The following is an 18,834-nucleotide window of genomic DNA, read 5'->3' as shown; positions in this document are numbered from 1 at the left end:
GCCAGCAGTCCTGGATTGTGAGAGGGATGTCCGACTGCCCGTTCAGGCCCAATCCCACTAGGGCAGTCAGACATCCCTTGAGGGGTTCCAGATTGGAGAGGGTGCAGGTTGGGCTGAGGGACACACACTCCTGCCCTGTGCACAAATTCCGTGCACCGGGCCTCTAGTATTCTATAAAATCAGATTAGGTAGATTGAGTGTCATTCAGGACTTCTATATTCTTGTTGGTTTTCTGTCTACTTATTCTATTGATTACTAACAGGAGTGTTGAAGTGTTTATAATTGTGAATTGATCTATTTTATTTCTTTCAGTTCTATCAGTTCTTGCTTTATATATTGTTAAGTTCTGTTGTTAGCTGCATACATATTCAGGATTTTTATGTCTTCTGTGAATTGACCATTTTATTATATGTAATTTACTTCTTTATATTTGTTAATTTTCCATGTTCTGGTTTACTTTTGTCTGATTAATATAGTTTTTGCATGATACATTTTTTTCTATCTTTCTACTTATTCATATTATTTAAAGTGAACTTCTTAGAAAGAGTATATAATTATGACTTATGTCTTTAACCAAAGTGACAAACTCTTTTAAGTGTTGTTTCTAGAACATTTACATTGAACATACATGGTTGGATCCATCATCTTATTTTTTGTTTTCAGTTTGTCCCCTCCTTTTCTTCATTCCTGTTGCTCCTTTTCTGGTTTCTTTTCAATTATTTAAATATCTCTTCATTTTCTATTTTAATTTATCTCTTAGATTTTAAAAGCATAGTTTGTATAATATTTTATGATTGCTGATTAAAATATACATACTTAACTTTTATAGCCTACTTATTAATATTTTACCACTCCAAAAAATTCAGGAAGCTTTCAACCATGTAAGTCCCTTTATATTCCACTCTTTATGTTGTAGATATCAGATGTATCACATCTGTTTACACTATAAATCCTGCCATTCTGTTTGCTTGCAATTATTACACATATTTTTAAAAACTCAAGAGGAGTAAAAAGTATGGCATTTACCCATATATTTGTTATTTCTTTTGCTCTTTCTTCATTTCTGAAGTTTCAGGTGTCCCTCTGGTGTCATTTCCCTTCTATCTGAACAACTTGTTTTTTAGCTTCTTTTTCTTTTTTTTTTAAGCATGTGCATTGGCAACATATTCTCTTATTTTCCCTTCATCTGAGAATGCCTTCATTCCTGAAAGATATTTAACAGAATATAGAATTCCAGGTTGATATTTCTTTGTTCAACTGCCTTATGGCCTCTATGATAAGAAATTCATAATCATTGGAATCATTTTGCCTTTATATGTAATGCAACATTTTTCTCTCAAAAATTTTTAATTTTCAGCTGTTTGGTTATAATGCATCTGGACAGCTTTTTGATTGTTTGCTTATTTTAGTTTATCTTGTTTGGGATCTACTAAGCTTCTTGAATCATTACAGCCATGCCTTTGCCAATTCATCCTTTATTTCTTTCAATAGTTAGCTGTACCAATGTCTCCTCTTTTTCTGGGGCTCCAAAGACATGCATTTTATTCCTTTGAAATTGTTCCACAGGTACATGAGGCTCTGATAACTTTTTTCAGTTGTTCTTCTCTGTTATTCGAATGGGTAATATATATTGATTTTGATATTGATCTTAAAGTTCAATGACTCTTTCCTCTGTCATCTCCATTCTGTAATTGTGCCCATCTAGTGAATTTTTTTATTGCAATTATTGCAGTTTTCAGTTCTTACATATCAATTTGTTTTTCCCCCCCACTCTAAAACATGCTTTATTTTTACTTAGAAATGCATTATGGATATATTCCCAGATAAGTACATATCAATTTACTTTATTCCTTTTTTAAAAAATGTGATAAAATACACAAAATTTACCATTATAATCATTTTTAAGTGTACAGTTCAGTAGTGTTAAATACCTTCATATTGAGTGCAACCAATCTTCAGAACTCTTTTCATCTTGCAAAAATGAAACTATATCCATTAAATAATTCCCCATTCCACAATACCTCCATGGTTCTTTCTTATAGCTTATATATGTTTTTTTACAGATAAGTTCTACCTTTCCATTCATTTCACTCTCTCTCTCTTTTTTTATGTTATTGATTTTTTTAGGAAGAGGGAGAGAGAAACATCAATGTAAGAGCATTGGCTGCCTCCTGCACACCCGCTACCAGGAGTTGAGCTTGCAATCCAGACATATGCCCTGACTGGAAATCGAACCAGCAACCTTTTGGTGCACAGGACAATGCCCAACCAAGTTAGCCATACTGGCCAGGGAAACATTGTTCCCTCTTAAATCATTTAAAGTCATTGTCGGGCCCTAGCCGGTTTGGCTCAGTAGATAGAGCCTCAGCCCACAGACTGAAGGGTCCAGGATTCAATTTTGGTCAAGGGCATGTACCTCACTCAGTTGGGATGCATGTGGGAGGCAACCAATTGATGTCTCTCTCACATTGATGTTTCTCTGTCCCTCCCCCTCCTTTCCACTCTCTCTAGAAATCAATGGAAATATATCCTCAGGTGAGGATTAATAAAGTCATTGTTGGATAAGTGTAACATTTGAGCCATCTTGAGGTTGGTTTTTCTTGCAAGTTGTTGAGATTTTCCTGATTCTTTGTATATTGAGAAATTTTTTTATTATTCCTGTTTTACATATTATAATTCACTGGGGTTTGGTCAGTGTTTATTCTGTAGTTTTAGCTGCTGATCAACCTGGTTGGTACAGGCCATACATTCTGACCTGCCATCAGTGGGCTATGGTTTTATCACTTGAATTTTCAAAGCCTTTGCAATGCTCTTGGATCTATCTCACTTGTGCATCACTCAGGTGGTCAATCTCGGACCTGGTGGTAGTCCACCACCTTGTAGCCAATTCTCAAAGCCTTTAGCATGTTGTCCTGAGTCAGTTGCATGCATGAGCAGCTTGGAGTTGAGGTAGGACTCTATACACAGCTTTCTAAGGATCTTTTCCTCAAGCTCCCTCTTTCCATGATTTCTCCCACGCTCTCCTGAGGCCAAAAGCCTGTTTTCTTGGTTGTCTAGCTAGAAAACTAGAAATCCAACATTATGTGATTTCTTACCTGGTCTATTTAGTCAAGTCATGTCTATCAGTTAGGTCCAAATGACAATCCATCATTTTTTAACAAATTATTTGATACCCATAGCAGTTTATAGTTTATGAAGCTCTTTCCCATTCATTTTTTTAGTGACTCTCAGAACAATTCTATGAAATAAGCAAGGCTTTTACTACTATTCTGATTAAAACTTTACAGAGGAAAATATAGAGTACCAGAAATGTTTTATATGGCTTCTTCAAAGATACTAAATGTCAGCGCCAGCACCAGAAGTGGTCTGCTGGCTCTCTATCAAGTGCTCTTTATACTGAACCGCAGAGCCTTTTGTTGTATGCACATCATATGACATCATACGCAGTGTCAGGCACGTCATAATTAGATGAATGTCCTTAGAGCCAAAAGAAAGACACAAGCACGGCAGTACCTCAACAGCCTATCTGATAACCAAGACGGGTGCTACGTGACTGATGGGCGGGTAGTATATACAGCATGAATGCACCGGACAAAGGAATGATTCACATCTCGGGCAGGATGAAACAGGACAGCAACAGATTTCATTATGCTACTCAGAAGGGTACACGACTTAAACTTATAAATTATTTACTTCTGGAATATTCAATTTAATATTTTCACACTAAAACTATGGAAAGCAAAACTGTGGGTAGAGAGGACACCTGTATACTAACTATAGTGTTGCAAAGAGGAAATGACCATAATTATAAAGTTAAGTTAGAAACCACAGGTGGTAGTAACTCAAGTTCATTTCTCTCTCCACCTATATCCCTGGTGTGGAACATTACATAGCACTTTATAATTAATATTGATCTTGAAACTCAGGAAAGGTCAACACTAATTTGGAGACAATATTGGATTCAATCTAGTCTTCACTCTGGGATTCATGCAGGGGACACTGTTTTACTAGCTCCATGACCACCAACGACCATAACCTACACAAACCTACACAAACTATCAAAAGAAATTTTTATTTTTTTATTGTTTTAAGATAAGGTAGACTTCTGTATGGATTCTGAATCCCTAGTGAAATGGTGTCTTAATTATAAAAAGACAAGTCTTTTCATTGGATTTCTAATCTGAAAGGGTTTGGTTTTTCTTTTCTCTTTTAACTAATATTATTGGGGTGGGTGGTCTCTAGTATGCCCTGCTTTGTCCTAAGTGACAGGTAAAGCAGAGGAGAGACAGACCAAGTGGTTGTCAAGCCAATGGCAAACACTGTTGTCATGTGATCATTGAGACTAGTGGTTCACAAACCTGTCTGCCCATTAGAATTACTTGGGGAAGCTTTTAAAAATCCTGGGCCTTGCCTCATAAAAACCTGTACAGCAGAATTATCCATAATAGCCCAAACCCACAAACAACTCAAATGTGCATAAGCTGACAAATGGATAAATAAAATAAAATGTGGTGTATATATAAAATGGAATCATTTTCAGTAATAAAAAATGATGAAGTCCTGTCACGTGCTACAACATGACGAATCTTGTCGATGTTTCTGGCTCTGTATCCCTCTCCCTTCTTCTCTGTAAAAAATCAATAAAATATATTAAAAAAAAAAATGATGAAGTCCTGTCACATGCTACAACATGACGAATCTTGGAAAGAGTTTGCTAAATGAAAGAAGCCAGATACAAAGACCACATATCGTATGATTCCATTCAGATGAAGTGTCCAATATAGACAAATCTATAGAAAGCAGATTAGTGGCTGTCTAAGACTAGGGACTTTGGGGAGGAATAGAGAGTGACTGCTAATGAGTACAGGTGTCTTTTTCAGGGTGATGAAAATGTTCTAAAATTGAGTATAATCAAATGCAAATTAAACCCACAATGAGATATCACCTCACACCTGTTAGGATGGCTATTATCGAAAACACAAGTGATAACATGTGTTGGCAAGGGTGTGGCGAAAAGGGTTGGTGTGAATGCAAATTGGTACAGCCTCTATGAAAAACAGTATGGAGGTTCCTCAAAAAATTAAAAACAGAACTACCATATGATCCAGCAATCCCACTTCTGGGTTTATCTCCAAAGGAAATAAAATTAGTATCTTGAAGATGCCATATCTAACTTTAGAACTGGAGCCCAAGTTTGGTGTCTGGAGTACGTACCCCAGCAGCTGCATCTTTCCTGCCAGTCTCCATGGCATCTGTGCAATCTTCATGACTAGGACTGTGCCACAACCTCCCCTTCAGAAACTCAGGAACCTGGCTGGAAACGAGCCTCACTTGAAGTACAGTTAGCAGTGCTGGTCTTCTTCCAAACTTGAAGCAGGTCCGACCTCCTGCAAACTGGCTGGCTGGCTAACATCCTGCATCATGTTAGAGAATCGACCTTACTATGTCCCACAATGTCCCCTGCCAGACACTAAATACTGCCATTGCCTGGAGACAATGCACCTGGAACCCTCACCTGCTTGAATGTCAACACTGGCCTGGGCAGGCCAGATATGGCCTGAAATGTCCACTTGGACCTTAGCAACGACTGCTGGTCCCTATGGCTCCCTCAGGCCTGGCCATGACACTCCAGGCTACATCTCCTTTCCTTGCTGCCCTGCTAGTAAGGGTACCTTTGAAATCTTGTTAGCAAGAATATAAAACATTTAAAGTTAATACATTGTTTAACAAGTATTGTCCTTTTTTTAAATTTTACAGCATAAATTCCAATTAAGTGTATTTTGAAACATTTTTGAGAATTTCTGGAGGGATGATGGAATCAATCAAACTACATCACACTCTAACACCAAAAAGCTGGGAAATGGGAGGGCTCAAGTGTGAGTCCCGTTCATCCTCCTGGGTAGTTATACTGACTCCCGGGTCCAGGGGTCACTGGTAGGGCCCCTGCAGGAAATAATCTGAAAAAGGAATTAGAAATATGCCCATCAAATGTGTGGAAGACATTTAACTGAGCAGCAATAATAGATGTGTGGGAAATAGGATGGAGAGCCTTCATGGAGAGCAAGATCATATATTTAGAAACAAAACGTACATGGATATGAGAAGCCAGATTGTAAATGCTGAAAAAATCCCGGGGACACAGATGAGCATGTGTTGCACTAAACATGCAGGGTGGGAGAGCTGCTATCGACCAACTGAGCTGGAAGGCTCACTACAGAGAGCGTATCGTACATTTGTATACTGGTTATTAGAAAGCTCCAAACTGAGAATAAGGTCAGTTCCATATATTTTGTAAAGAAGCAATCTTGGTTCCATAATTAAACTTTAAAAGTAACAATTGCCAGAAAGTTGAAAACCCCAAAAATCAACAAAACATTATAATTCATAGCAAGTATTCATGTTTACTTCAATAAATGACAAATAATTTCATCCAACAATCTTTAAATTGCTTAAAACTGCCAATATTTAACTTCAAATTTCATGATTTTATTCCTTCTGTGTTCTAGTTGCTAAACGCTTGATAAGTCTATTTCTTATCAAAAATGTTTATGCCCAGAGTGAATAAACTGGTGGCTTTATAAAATTATTTTAGTTCAAACGAAAAGGTAAATTTTTGCCAGTCATTTCACCCAGTTGTAAGTTATCTAAACTAAAACAAATAAAAATATAAATTAAATTTTTATATCACTCTCTAAAAACTTTAGGCTTTATTTAGGTTTTAATTTTATGTGAAGCTTACCGTCCCTGAAATTTTCTAATTACATAACACAAGTCTCAATATTCAAAAGTGTTTATACTTTAAATCAGGATGACAGGATGCCGGGAGCCTGAAACAGACTTTCTACACGAAGCCGTTTCCCACAGGAATGTCCCACGGTCTTGTTCTGCGCTCACACAGAGATGGGCTGTCACTGGAGGGCTGTTTTGTACAGTTGGTGTTTTTAATTCTCTAGTTTTTGTTCAAAACATAGACTTCATTTTAATCAGAAAGAGAAATCTGCCATGTCTTCCATTTCAAACTCGTCTGTCCACTTTCGCAGGGCTTTTGCATCCGTTATCGTCCATAATTTTGTAAAACACTTTCGCCTTTTCCTGGAGAGAAAATAAAGTACTACTTATTTTATAAATGAAATGGTTGGGGAACAATACATCTCACTGAAAGCGATGAAGAATCTGTGACACCAGAATCCCAGCAGGGCTCTGTGGGTAGGAGGCGGTGTCAGCGCCAGCCTGCTGGTGACGGGAGTTTTCAGCGCTGCTGCCCTGATCAAGGGGCCAAGGTCAGCAGCACCATTGCCTCCAGGGAGGGACAGCCAGCTTCCTCCCTTTTCTCCTAGTAACTCAGCCAGAAGCCGCAGATGCTCACAGGAGTAAAAGCAAAATTGATTTACTAAAATAAAGCTAGCTAATGAAAGAGGAAAATGCCAACATAACACAGACCTGCTTTTTTTCAGCAGAAAGCAACCCAGGTATGTGTTTAGGTCTGAAGCCAGAGTATCTGAGTTCTAATTACCACCACTAACTACCTGTGTGACCCTGGTTTCTTGGGGAGTTTCCTACCCTCACTTGGCCCCATTTTCCCCAACTATAACAAGGGGATTACAACAGTACCTCTCTCACAAGGTTGTCATGGGATTAAATGAGTATATAAAGCAACAAGATAAATAACTGGGTCTACACCACTGCAAATGACTGCCCAGACTTGTTTCTGTGCACAGTAGGCATTCAATAAATATTAGCAATTATAACAAATCCACACCAATGCCCAAGATCTGGCCAATAGAATTGATGAGATAAGCACTTTTAGAGAAAAGGTAAAATAATAAATATAGTTTCCTGATAAATCATCAGATTCCATCCCAACACAACCTCTTCCTACAAGTCTCTGTCTTGTCAAGATAACATTCTAGATTTCAGAATGTCACACAGTAGTTGGAGGGGGTGGTACTGGAGGCAGCTGATCAATGATTCTCTCTCATTATTGATATTTCTATCTTTCTCTCTTCCTTCCTCTCTCTGAAATAAATAAAAATATATTTTTTAATATTTATAAATTATCTGTGAATTTTATCACTCTTACTTATAGGCTATACAGTAGCAACAAGTGTAAAATATATTTTGACACCGAGCAATCTATCTTTTGTAGTAACGTTTTATTCTAGTTTCTTTAGGGGGAAAAAAATCATAGTAAGACAACCAAAGAGTAATTAAAGTTGTCTTTGCACTTTGCAAAAAACTAGAGCTAAGTTTATTTTTAAACTCTCATAGATGATTGTTTTTCTCTCCGGAAAATTTTTATATGAATCTATTTTGCAACAAATGAGAAATAGGCTGTCACTAATGACATCATTTGCTTCTAATTGGGCACTGCACACATGACCCAGAAGAGAATGTCAATGGAGAAAGCTACATGCTGGGCAACCACCATTTAGCATGCAGGTGCAGAGTGCAAGACAGAACCACAAGACAAAGAGAGAGGAGAAAGAGAAGTTGGTTGCACAACTGTGCTTCAGTATATAAGTTTGCAATTGATTCTTTAACTATGTATCAATATTTAAATTTGGTGATGACTTCCAGAACAAAAACATATTATTACAGTACGGTAGCCAGGCAAGATTTTCTATTTAACCCACAATTTGTCCACTCATATGGCTGCTAGCAGACCTCCAGGCCCTTCCTGACTATTGGCCAGACACGTCAATTTCTTTCCATGTAGGCCTCTCCACAGAGCGGCCCACAACAGGTCAACTGGCTTCCCTCAGAGCAGGCAAGCAAGAGTGCCCAAGACAGAGGCCACTGTCTTCTGTAATCTAATCTCAGAAGTGACATGACATCATTTTTGCCACATTCTATTCAAGGGAAGCAAGTCACTGGGTCCAGCTTACACTCAAGGAGAAGAGATGAACTCTAGGAGACAGGGATCTCTGGTGGTCATCTTAGAGGCTGCCCACCAACTTGCACAGCAACCTACCTCCCAGGCAGACCAGGAGTGGGCCATAGGCAGATGAGGAGCTTATGTTGTTTGATAATATAATCTGATATTTGGAAAACAAAAGACTATACTTTTTTATTTATTTATGTGATATTTTCCTGGGAATGTTTTCCTTCCAAAGTATATCTTGCGTGGCTTTGTATTAAGATCAGTTTATATATTGACTACATACAGGCTGGATTTCAAGGGCAAAGGGTGGAATGCATTCACATGTCCAGGGGACAGAGAGAAGTCAAGTTTAGAATGAAAAATCTGTCAAAAACAAATCCACAAAGTGACATGTAGATACTGACTATACTTACCTAGTTACTAATACTATTATTTTCATTCATGTCCTGACAGAATCCTTAATATCTGAATGCAATATATGAAAAATAGAGGTACCCCAAAGATTTTATATATTGGGTTTTTTTTAGTAATTTTTTTGTACAAATGAATATTTTAGGCAACTAATATGTTGTCACATGTTAAGGAGTTAACGTGATTCTTTAGAGAAAATGAAAGGAAAACCAATTTAGTAGATGAAGATCTGACTAGAGAAGCAAACTGAATTCACATAAACTTTGGGAGAACTGCTTTCATTTTACTGTAATTAAATATTTCAGAATATTTGAAGAGGTGCTTAAAGGTAGATCTGATGTTCATTTACAGGACAGTCCTCTTCCTTGGACAAAATGGAAGGTTTCATAATAAATTAAAAAATGAAACACAATGATTCTGACCTTTTCATATTTACTAATCCTTCCAGCTCTTTTGACTTGCTAGCTGCTTTCTTTAAAATTTCTCCAGGGACATCTGCTAGTTTAGCCACATTTAGTCCATAACTCCTTGCTGCAATTCCTCTGGTTATTTGATAAAGAAAGGTGACAAACTCAGGGGCTTCTTCGCCTACGAAATAAAAAAAGGAGATGAAGAAAACCATGCCTGAAAGTTCAAAGAAATTAGATTAAAGAAGAAATATAAATTCTTAAACTTTATTAAAATTTACGATCTGAAAAAGAAACCCACTGTTCCTTATCACCTGTTAGCTCCTTTGATCAAGTCTACATATCCAGACCAAAAAAAACTGCTGATTTGAAAATGCTTTTGCATTTAGGATCTTTTAGCTTAAAATGGTTTTTAAAAATGATTCATTGCAAGTTAAGAAATAATTACTTTTATGCTGCAAACTGAAAGATTTGATGTGAACATCTTTATAAAAAAGAGAATGATCTGATACATGTTACACTATAATTTCTCCTTTAAAAACAGATTATTTAAAAAGTGTTACTCAAAGAAATAATGTGTTCAATCTTATATGTATGCACTCTGTAAAGTAATATACATAAGCTGTTTTTAAAAGTGCTAGCAACAAGACAACAACAAAAACAGATAAGGAAATATTACGTTACACAGTTTAAATATGATTGAGAAATTCAGGTTCATTAAATATCATAGTAACCAGAAGTAGTATATATAGAAATGGATGCTGTTCAGTACCATGCAGATCCCACTGAGGACTGAGGGTTTATTGCCCCAACTGTTAGAAAGCTGTTGGCTCGAGACCCTTAGTTCTATGCCCTCTTTAGGAACTGCCTTAGCTGAAGAAAGCGGCTTCACCCCAGGTCACGATCCACCGTCTTAAGCAGCCTGCATCCAGTGACTGACTGCTACGCAGGTTGGCAGGCAGCCTCTAAGATGACCTGCCTCCCAGGGTTCACACCCTGTGCCATCCCCTGTGCCATCCCCTCTCCTTGAGTGTAGGCTGGACCTAGAGACTTGCTTTCCTTGAATAGAATATGGCAAAAATGATGTCATGTCACTTTTGAGATTAGATTACAAAAGACAGTGGCCTCTGTCTTGGGCGCTCTTGCTTGCCTGCTCTGAGGGAAGCCAGTTGACCTGTTGTGGCTGCTCTGTGGAGAGGCCTATATGGAAAGAAACTGATGTCTCCGGCCAACAGTCAGCGAGGGCCTGGAGGCCTGCCAGCAGCCACGTGAGTGAGCTTGGAAGTGGATATTCTGAGGCCTGCCAACAGCCATGTCATTGGGCTGCAAAGTGGATTTCACTAGTTGAGCCCTGAAGGGGCTGCTGCCCCAGTCAATACCTTGCTAGTAGCCTTGTGAGAGATTGCGAAGTGGAGGTGTCAGCTCAGCTGTCCATGGAGTCCTGACCACAGAAATTAGGAGACATGTGTTTGCTATTTTTTTATTTTTTTAAAAGTAGGTTTACAGTTGTGAGTATATAAAAGTTTACTCTTGTATTATTTATTGATTAGTGTATTATTTTCCTTATGAACAACTGTAAACCTACTTTAAAAAAAATTTTTTTTGTTGATTTCAGAGAGGAAGGGAGAGGGAGAGATGGAAACAGCAATGATGAGAGAGAAACATTCATCAGCTGCCTCCTACACACCCCACACTGGGGATTGAGCCCACAACCTGGGCATATGCCCTGACCAGGAATTGAACCCTGACTCAAACTGGGTTAGTCCTAACTGTCCTGGTTCATAGATCAAAGCTTAACCACTAAGCCACACCAGCTGGGTTGTGTTTGCTATTTTAAGCTGCTCTGTTTGGGAGTAATTTGCTATGCTACAGTTGATAACTAATAAAGGGTTTACAGCCTGACTCCCTCACCCCAAGCTGAGGTTACTCTGAAGGACCATCCCAGCCTCAGAGCTCTCAGTAGGGCTGGCTGAAGCCTCACAGCTCCATCCTGCCTAGCCCTGCCCTCAGGTGTTGACCGCGCCTGCACTCCTCAGTAAACCTCTGGCATGCAAATCTCAGAGTCAGCTTTCTGGGGAGCCCAGTCCATCACACATATACATACATATGAATTAAAAGCTTTTAAAGAATCGGGATGTAATGAACTACAATAACTCAAACACAATGCTGCAAATAGTTTGATTTGTGATAAATCTGAAGCACCTCAGCATTATGTAGCTTTTATTATCAAATTCGATATAATTGTACTGTGTTGCAAAAATGTCCAACATGAACAAGATTTACAATGATTTCTGCTACTCTAGTATACTTATAAGTTTATCATCAAACTTTTCTCATGCATTATTTCATTTCATAAATGTGTATGCATTATTCTTTTATCAGCTAAAAACTAAAACATCAAAAGAGTGAACACAAAGAGAAACTGGATAATGGAATTTTCCTTAACTTCCTCTAAGAATTCAGCAACAGGAAAATAATAGTACCTTTCTGAGGGTGGGTGCTGGCAGTGGGAGGGGAAAGAATGCAGACACCCTGGGGAATACAGAGACTAAAATTTACATTACAAAGCACTAAGAATACCTTTTGCCACCAAATAAAATTTAAGGAACACAAAGAACAGGTGAGGAAGTGGGTGGGAACAGATAAGGAAAAGAAGCATGGAGAAGCCAGTGCCTGCTAACCTGGATAATATTTTATCCGCAATGCTCACAAGCAAGACCAGAAGGGAAGTGAACAGCAGTAGGCAATCAAAAGCAAACTTTTCTCATCTTCATCACTTCAGCTGGATTAGTCCCAACTGATCTCCCTATCTCTGGCCTCACCTCTATAATCTAGTCTCATGCTGGTTTTTCTAAAAAAAGATTCAATCATCTGTCTGTCCATTTGTCCATTCATCATCCATCCATCCAATTCTGAAAGCCTACTTACTAAACGCCACAAAACCCTTCACTTAAACATTGTTTTGCTGATGGCATTTTTCTTTTCTTTTTTGCTTTACATATCAGATATAGTATATATAATATATTGCTATAAAATGTTTTTTAAATTTAATACAGCTATCAAATAGAGATAAATATATAAAATATTACATTGTTCTGAATAATTTATCAACAAACCTCAGTACTAAATATGGTAGTTTTCACATCATCAAAGTAAATAAAATGACCACTTTTCATAATCACGAGGGGGAACTCTTTTTATAGATATGTTCTACCTCAAGACTGTCTTTTGCCCCAGTCCTTCACCCCTCTTTGATGGGGAAGGGAGGGAGGGAGGGAGAGTATGTAATGTAAATGTGGAGGCAGAGAGAACCAGATGGGACAGAAGATGGTAAAAACAACTCATTTCTTTACAGCCTCACAATAAAAATTCTTGGTAAGGACTTTATTTGTAAGCTATGACCATTTCTTAAATGGATATTATTAAAAGCTTATCTGACACTGCTGAGAGTCAGGGAAAGTAATCATTCATGTTTCTGCTTGTTACAGGGAAACAGCAAAATCCGTTTTAAAGCTAAACTTCTATAGGCAGTTATTAAAGAGATGTGTCCTGATCAAATACGTTCTGAAGTCCCTTTAAGACTGATTCATTAAAATTTAGAGGAGGGTGAGGTTAGGTGACTTGTCTAAGATTTTATAGACTGGAAGATCCAAAAACACAGGTTTCTTTCAGGTCCACTGCTTCATCCACCATATCATGGGAAATAGATAAAGATAGCATGTTGGAAGCCACCCAAAAGGGTATTTGGAGCATTTTACTGATAAGCTATGTACGGCCTCTCATTTAGACAGAAGAGAAGTTAGGCTAGAGGTAACGGATGAAATATATATATATATATATGTGTGTGTGTGTGTGTGTGTGTGTGTGTGTAGGAATAATACTGGAAGTGAGCAGGCACTGGAGCATTGCTTCAAATGTTTGAGTGAAAATGATTTTCAACCTAAAATTCTAGCCCTTGCTAAATTATAAATCAAGTATAAGGTATAATGGAGACATATTCACTCAGGCAAAGTCTCAACAATTTTACTTCCTTTAGTTGATTTTACTTCCAAAATAAAATCTATTCCACCCATAAGAAAACCCTACTTTATAAAGGAGTTAACTCCTTGACCATTTAACTTGGATGTGTTCTCATATCCAGCTCCACAAGTTGATTACAATCTAGGAAGATCAAAGTCATTCCTGCCATTCTCACTTCTAAGAACTGGTTTAAGAATAAGCATGTGCCCTATATTGTTCGAACCAGTGTGAGTTCAGTGTGGTTCAGTTGGTTGAGCGTCATCCTGGGCACCGAAAGGTCACTGGTTCACAATCCCCAGTCAGGGCACGTGCCTGGGTTGCAGGCTTAGTCTCTAGTAGGGGAGTAGGGTGCCTAAAGCAGCAGATCAATGATTCTCAATCGATGTTATTCTCTCTCTCTCTGCCTCCCTCTCCCTTCCTCTTTCTCTAAAACCAATGTAAAAAACAAACACTTATTTTTTTAATAAAAAATGAGCATGTGATTCAATTCTGAAATGAAATGGGACAATGATGAGATGCTAGTGAGCACCTGAGAAAAGTTCCCTTGCTCCTGAGACAGAGTCACAGGAAACGCTGACCCCTTCTCTTCCTCTGGACATTGTCAAGTCTGGATGCAATGCCAAAAGGGCCGTAGCCTTCCGGCCACTAGCCTGATGATGAAGGCGGCAGGGCAGGCAGTCGGAGCCTGGAGAATTGCAAAGAGGAGCTGAAGCCTAGTCCTCCTTGGAGGTTTCTGTCATGGGAGACCGGATATATCCGTATTGTTTGAATCAGTGTGAGTTCAGTGTTCTGTTACTTGCAATCAAATGCACAGTAGAGAGGGTAAGAGAATTCCTAGGATGGTGGCAATGGCAGGTCTCAGGACAATGTTTGGGCAGCCGAGGGGGTAATCAGGTCAGCTGAGCAGGAGAACAAAGGACTTCAGGTGGAATGACCCCAATGGGAAAAAGTGGAACCAGTAGTTCAATCATGTAGAAAAATGACTAGAGAGGTGAGGTGCTTTACAAAGCTACTGGAGAAGGGATATTCAACCACAGATGCAAACAAAGCAATGAAATGAAAAAGTAAAAACAAAGCAATTATTACCTTTAAGAAAATAGAAAATGTTGTAAAAGAAATAAAATGCACCTGTCTTCATACCTGGTTCATGAGTAAGCAATACTTACTGGCAATAATAGTGAAAACAAGGAATACAAATAAAAATATCTAACAACTCTGCTGGGACAATAGAGGAAGAGAAAGCTGAAGACCTCCATCTAACACAATGAAAAGTCAACCACTATTAAGCAAGTTGATGAACCAAGAGAGAGGAATATAAAAGAAATGGAGGAAAGAGCTGAAAGCAGTTGCTTTCAAACTGGGGTGGGGAGAGAGCATGGAGTGAAGGGATGGAAGCAGGGGACTGCTGCCTGGTAGCTTGAGCCTTTAAGCATCATCTAATTTTTAAAGTTATGTTATGAATAAACTTTCAAATCAGTAAAATAAAATGCCAAAACACAAGATGTAAGGCTCAGGGTTAGTAGTTCACATCCAATGCTTATCACTGACCCTTCTCTATTGGTGAACCCTATTTTGTTTATCCCACTGGGTTTTAGCTTCCAAGCTCCTCCTGTCACTCTGGATGCAGATTAATAGATACGAAACTGCTTCCATGAGAGAATTTATCATGTGTTTTTCAAGACTGCATGGTGGTGAAAAGCAAGAATTGCCCAATATTACTTTATCTTAGGTCCAGGGCTTTGTTTTATTTGGGTTAGTGGACTGATTTCTTTTTCAGATCCATCCTTATTGCTCTTCCAAAATAAAATCTGGACTCTGGAGTGTCCTGGAAAATGGATTTTCCATTGTTGCACATCAACTATGTAAAGCATCACTGGCTTACAGGCTGGTAGCTTTAAAAAATTAGTACTACAGGGGGAAATTCATGCTAAAATCTACTACTATGCATATAGCACTTGAATTTGTTTTTATCGGCTAATGATGTTCTTTTTTCCTAAAATGTCTCATTTCTGTGACACTATAGTAAGTGGAAAGCTCGGGAAAATTCTGTAATCCCACATGGAATCTAGCAGAGGGGGAGAGAAGAGAACCCGCCAGCAGAGGACTGGATTCTAGGCTCAGGTCATCCCCCACCCAGATGGTCGACACGGGCAAGCCACCTCACCTGTCTGAGATTCAATTTCCTTGTCAATTAATGTTTTGGGTAAAATATTGGGTATTTCAAAAGATGATGAATTATACTCTTCACTTGACTGTTAAGGACATCTTTCCTGAGATGAATCTAAGAGAAAAACCTAAATGTCCCTCAACCCCACCCTCTTCTTGTGAAAAAAATGAGGTGAGGAACACCAAGAAAAGACTCAGAGATGGAAAGGATAAATGTGAATTCTATTTGACCCAAAGCTTAAAGAAAATTAATTTGGACAAATGGCATTTACAATCAACATTTACAGCTTTTATTATTACTAAGAAATAAGTTCATGCTCCTATAAACTTTAAGTTATTAAACAGGGAAACCAACAACATTCTAGTTGTACCTGTTAAGGAACGTTTCATACCTGTATCTTGTTTGCTCTCATCCTCATTGACCAAGAATCCCATGTGATAATTCCCCACCTGTTGTGAGTAACTTTTCTCTAATTCACAGACTGGCGGATAATGGGTGACAAACAGGGTTAAGGATTCCACCTAAAGTAATAAGACATATAATAAATGTTATTTTATTTTTTAATTTTATGTAATTTAAACTTTTCTCCAATTTTCTGTTTTGAAAAATTTTTCATCTTCATTAAAGTTGCAAAAAAAGTAAAATGACATCCGTATACTCTTTATCTAGACAACCATTAATATTTTGCCACATCTCCCCTTCCTTCCTCCTTCCCCACTCTACACACACGCATACACATACACACACATTTTCCTGAACGATCCAAAAATTAATTGCAGACAGTATAACATTTCATCTCTAAATACTTAAGATTCTTATCTTCTAAGAACAAAAATATTCTCCTACATAATCAGAATAAAATGTATTATACTCAAGAAATTTAACAGATATATTACCATTTTAGCTAACATATAGCCTATATATTTCCCTAAACTGTTCCATTTGTAAATGTTCTTTTTTTAATCAAGGATCATGCAGTGCACTTAGTCATGTCTTTCAAATTTCCATTAATCTAGAAGAGTTCCCCAGCCTTTTCTTTTTGTCTTTTATGACATTAACATTTTTGAAGTATCTAAGAGAGCTGTTTTGCATAATGTCCCTCAATTTAGCTTTGACTGATTGTTTCCTCCTGATTAGATTCAGATTAAACCTTATTGCCAAGAACATCACATATCTATGTAGGTGATATATCCTTTTCTGTACATCAGGTGGCTCATATCAACTTGACCCATTATTGGGGGTGCTAAATTGGATTATCTGGTTTAAGTGGGTGTCCAGAAGATTCCTTCATTGTACTGATACCTTTCTCCTTTGTAATAAATAAATATTTTGTGAGGTGATACTTTGAGTCTCCAACCATCTTTCATTCAAAGGTTTTACCACCTATAGTCAGTGCCGGAATCAGTTATTATTATGGTTGCTACTAAATCTTGTGTTGTGCTGGGTTTTTTTAAATTAACTACATAATTATTAGTTGGCATTCTATAAATAGTGCTTTACCTTATCCTCACCCTACCGTCACCATTTTAACATTTATTTTCTATTTTTTGGTATCAGTACGGAGTCAATGGATTCTTTAATAAGCATTATTTCAAAGCACACATTATTATGTCTTATAAAAATCCCTACCTTGAGGGAAGTACACACCAAATCATGGTCTAGAAATTAGTAGAAGAGGGTAATTAAATTGAAGAACTCCAGTTTTGATTCATCTGCCATTCGCCCTAAGTCAGAACATGGGTCTTCTCCCTTATAACAATTACAAATAAAGCTATGAAGGCAGGATTTCTTTGACAAGATGCTCTTAAAATCTCCATGGTGCCCTTCCCTGAGCTGATAGGCATTTCTGGCCAGAAGACCTAAGGGTTTGTGCAACAGCACTATTTCCCCTCAGGGCCGCATTCACTCACAGCAGCAATGCACAGCCTCCCCCATTACTCCTCCCCCATCTCTCTTCCCCATCTTAGCAATCAAAAGACACCATGAAAATAAGTAATTTCATCCATAAAAAGGTTGGAGACTTTTGTTCCAGAAGAATCCTCTTCAATAACTTACCTCTAAAGTAAATTTTATCTAAAAATAACACTCTCTTCATTAACATTTACTAGCAAATATCCAAAAACTGCTAGAGTAGTGACAAATTCAATGGTGTCATAATTTATTCCTAAATGAATCTTTGAAATATCAACAAACTGCTTTTGAAGGCTTCTCACTTCCCACACTGAATCAGGGCTGGCCTCTGTGGCCCGCAGAATGTGGCGGCAGTGGCAGAGTGTGGCATCTGTGACTAAGTCGTAAGAAGCACTGTGGCTTCGGCCTTGGTCTCTTGGGCTGCTTCCTCAAGGGAAGGCAGCCTTGTGGAAAGGCCCACAGGGAAAGCAACTGAGGGCCCTGGCCAAACACCAGCACCAGCTTGCTGGCCATGTCACTGTGCCACACTGGAAGAGGACCCTCCAGCCCCGACTGACTACCTGAATAGGGCCATAGGAAGGGGGGCAAGGTCTGAGTGGAGGGGGGCAGGGTCTGGGTGGAAATGGGAGACATCTATAATAATCTATATATATAAAAAGCCAGCGACTGGAACGCCGGAACAACCGGAACGACCGGTCACTATGACGCCCACTATGGCCAGTAGCCCGATCAGAGGGTGGGACCGGCCAGCCAACCTCCTGCAGCCCCTCTACCCAGCCGCTCTGCCCCGATCAAGGGCGGGGTGGCCGGCCAACACCCCCCACGGCCCTTCCCGCTGGCTGGCCCCACCCCTAATCACCACCCCCTACCCCAATAGGGGGCAGGGAAGGCTGGCCAACCTCCTGCAGCCCCTACCCCCAGCCAGCCCTGCCCCAGATGGGCCTCCACCACCCCGATCAGGGGTAGGGCTGGCCAGCCAACCTCCTGTAGCCCCTCCCCCTGGCCAGCCCCACCCCAGATGGGCCCCCACCACCCTG

The 18,834-nt window shown here is 38.9% G+C and overlaps 1 protein-coding gene and 1 long non-coding RNA gene across 2 annotated transcripts in view; both read right to left on the bottom strand.

The window, feature by feature from the left end:
* Positions 1–2,117, bottom strand: part of LOC106728309 — an 18,724-nt gene extending 16,607 nt beyond the window's left edge. The window contains exon 1 of the long non-coding RNA XR_001364590.1: positions 1,027–2,117. This is a non-coding gene — a long non-coding RNA (uncharacterized LOC106728309). The remainder of the gene's footprint in view (positions 1–1,026) is intronic.
* A 3,937-nt stretch (positions 2,118–6,054) lies between these two features.
* The window catches only part of MSH3 (mutS homolog 3), a 127,301-nt gene continuing 114,521 nt past the window's right edge, over positions 6,055–18,834 (bottom strand). The window contains exons 22-24 of the mRNA XM_014550665.1: positions 16,278–16,407; positions 9,715–9,880; positions 6,055–7,092 (exon numbers count right to left, since the gene is read on the bottom strand). Of these exons, the coding sequence (XP_014406151.1) occupies positions 6,984–7,092; positions 9,715–9,880; positions 16,278–16,407 (405 nt within the window). The 3' untranslated portion in view covers positions 6,055–6,983. The remainder of the gene's footprint in view (positions 7,093–9,714; positions 9,881–16,277; positions 16,408–18,834) is intronic.

The sequence above is a fragment of the Myotis brandtii genome, unplaced genomic scaffold (genome assembly GCF_000412655.1).
Source record: "Myotis brandtii unplaced genomic scaffold, ASM41265v1 scaffold115, whole genome shotgun sequence".
Lineage (NCBI taxonomy): Eukaryota > Metazoa > Chordata > Mammalia > Chiroptera > Vespertilionidae > Myotis > Myotis brandtii.
This window is presented reverse-complemented; position numbering and strand designations above follow the sequence as displayed.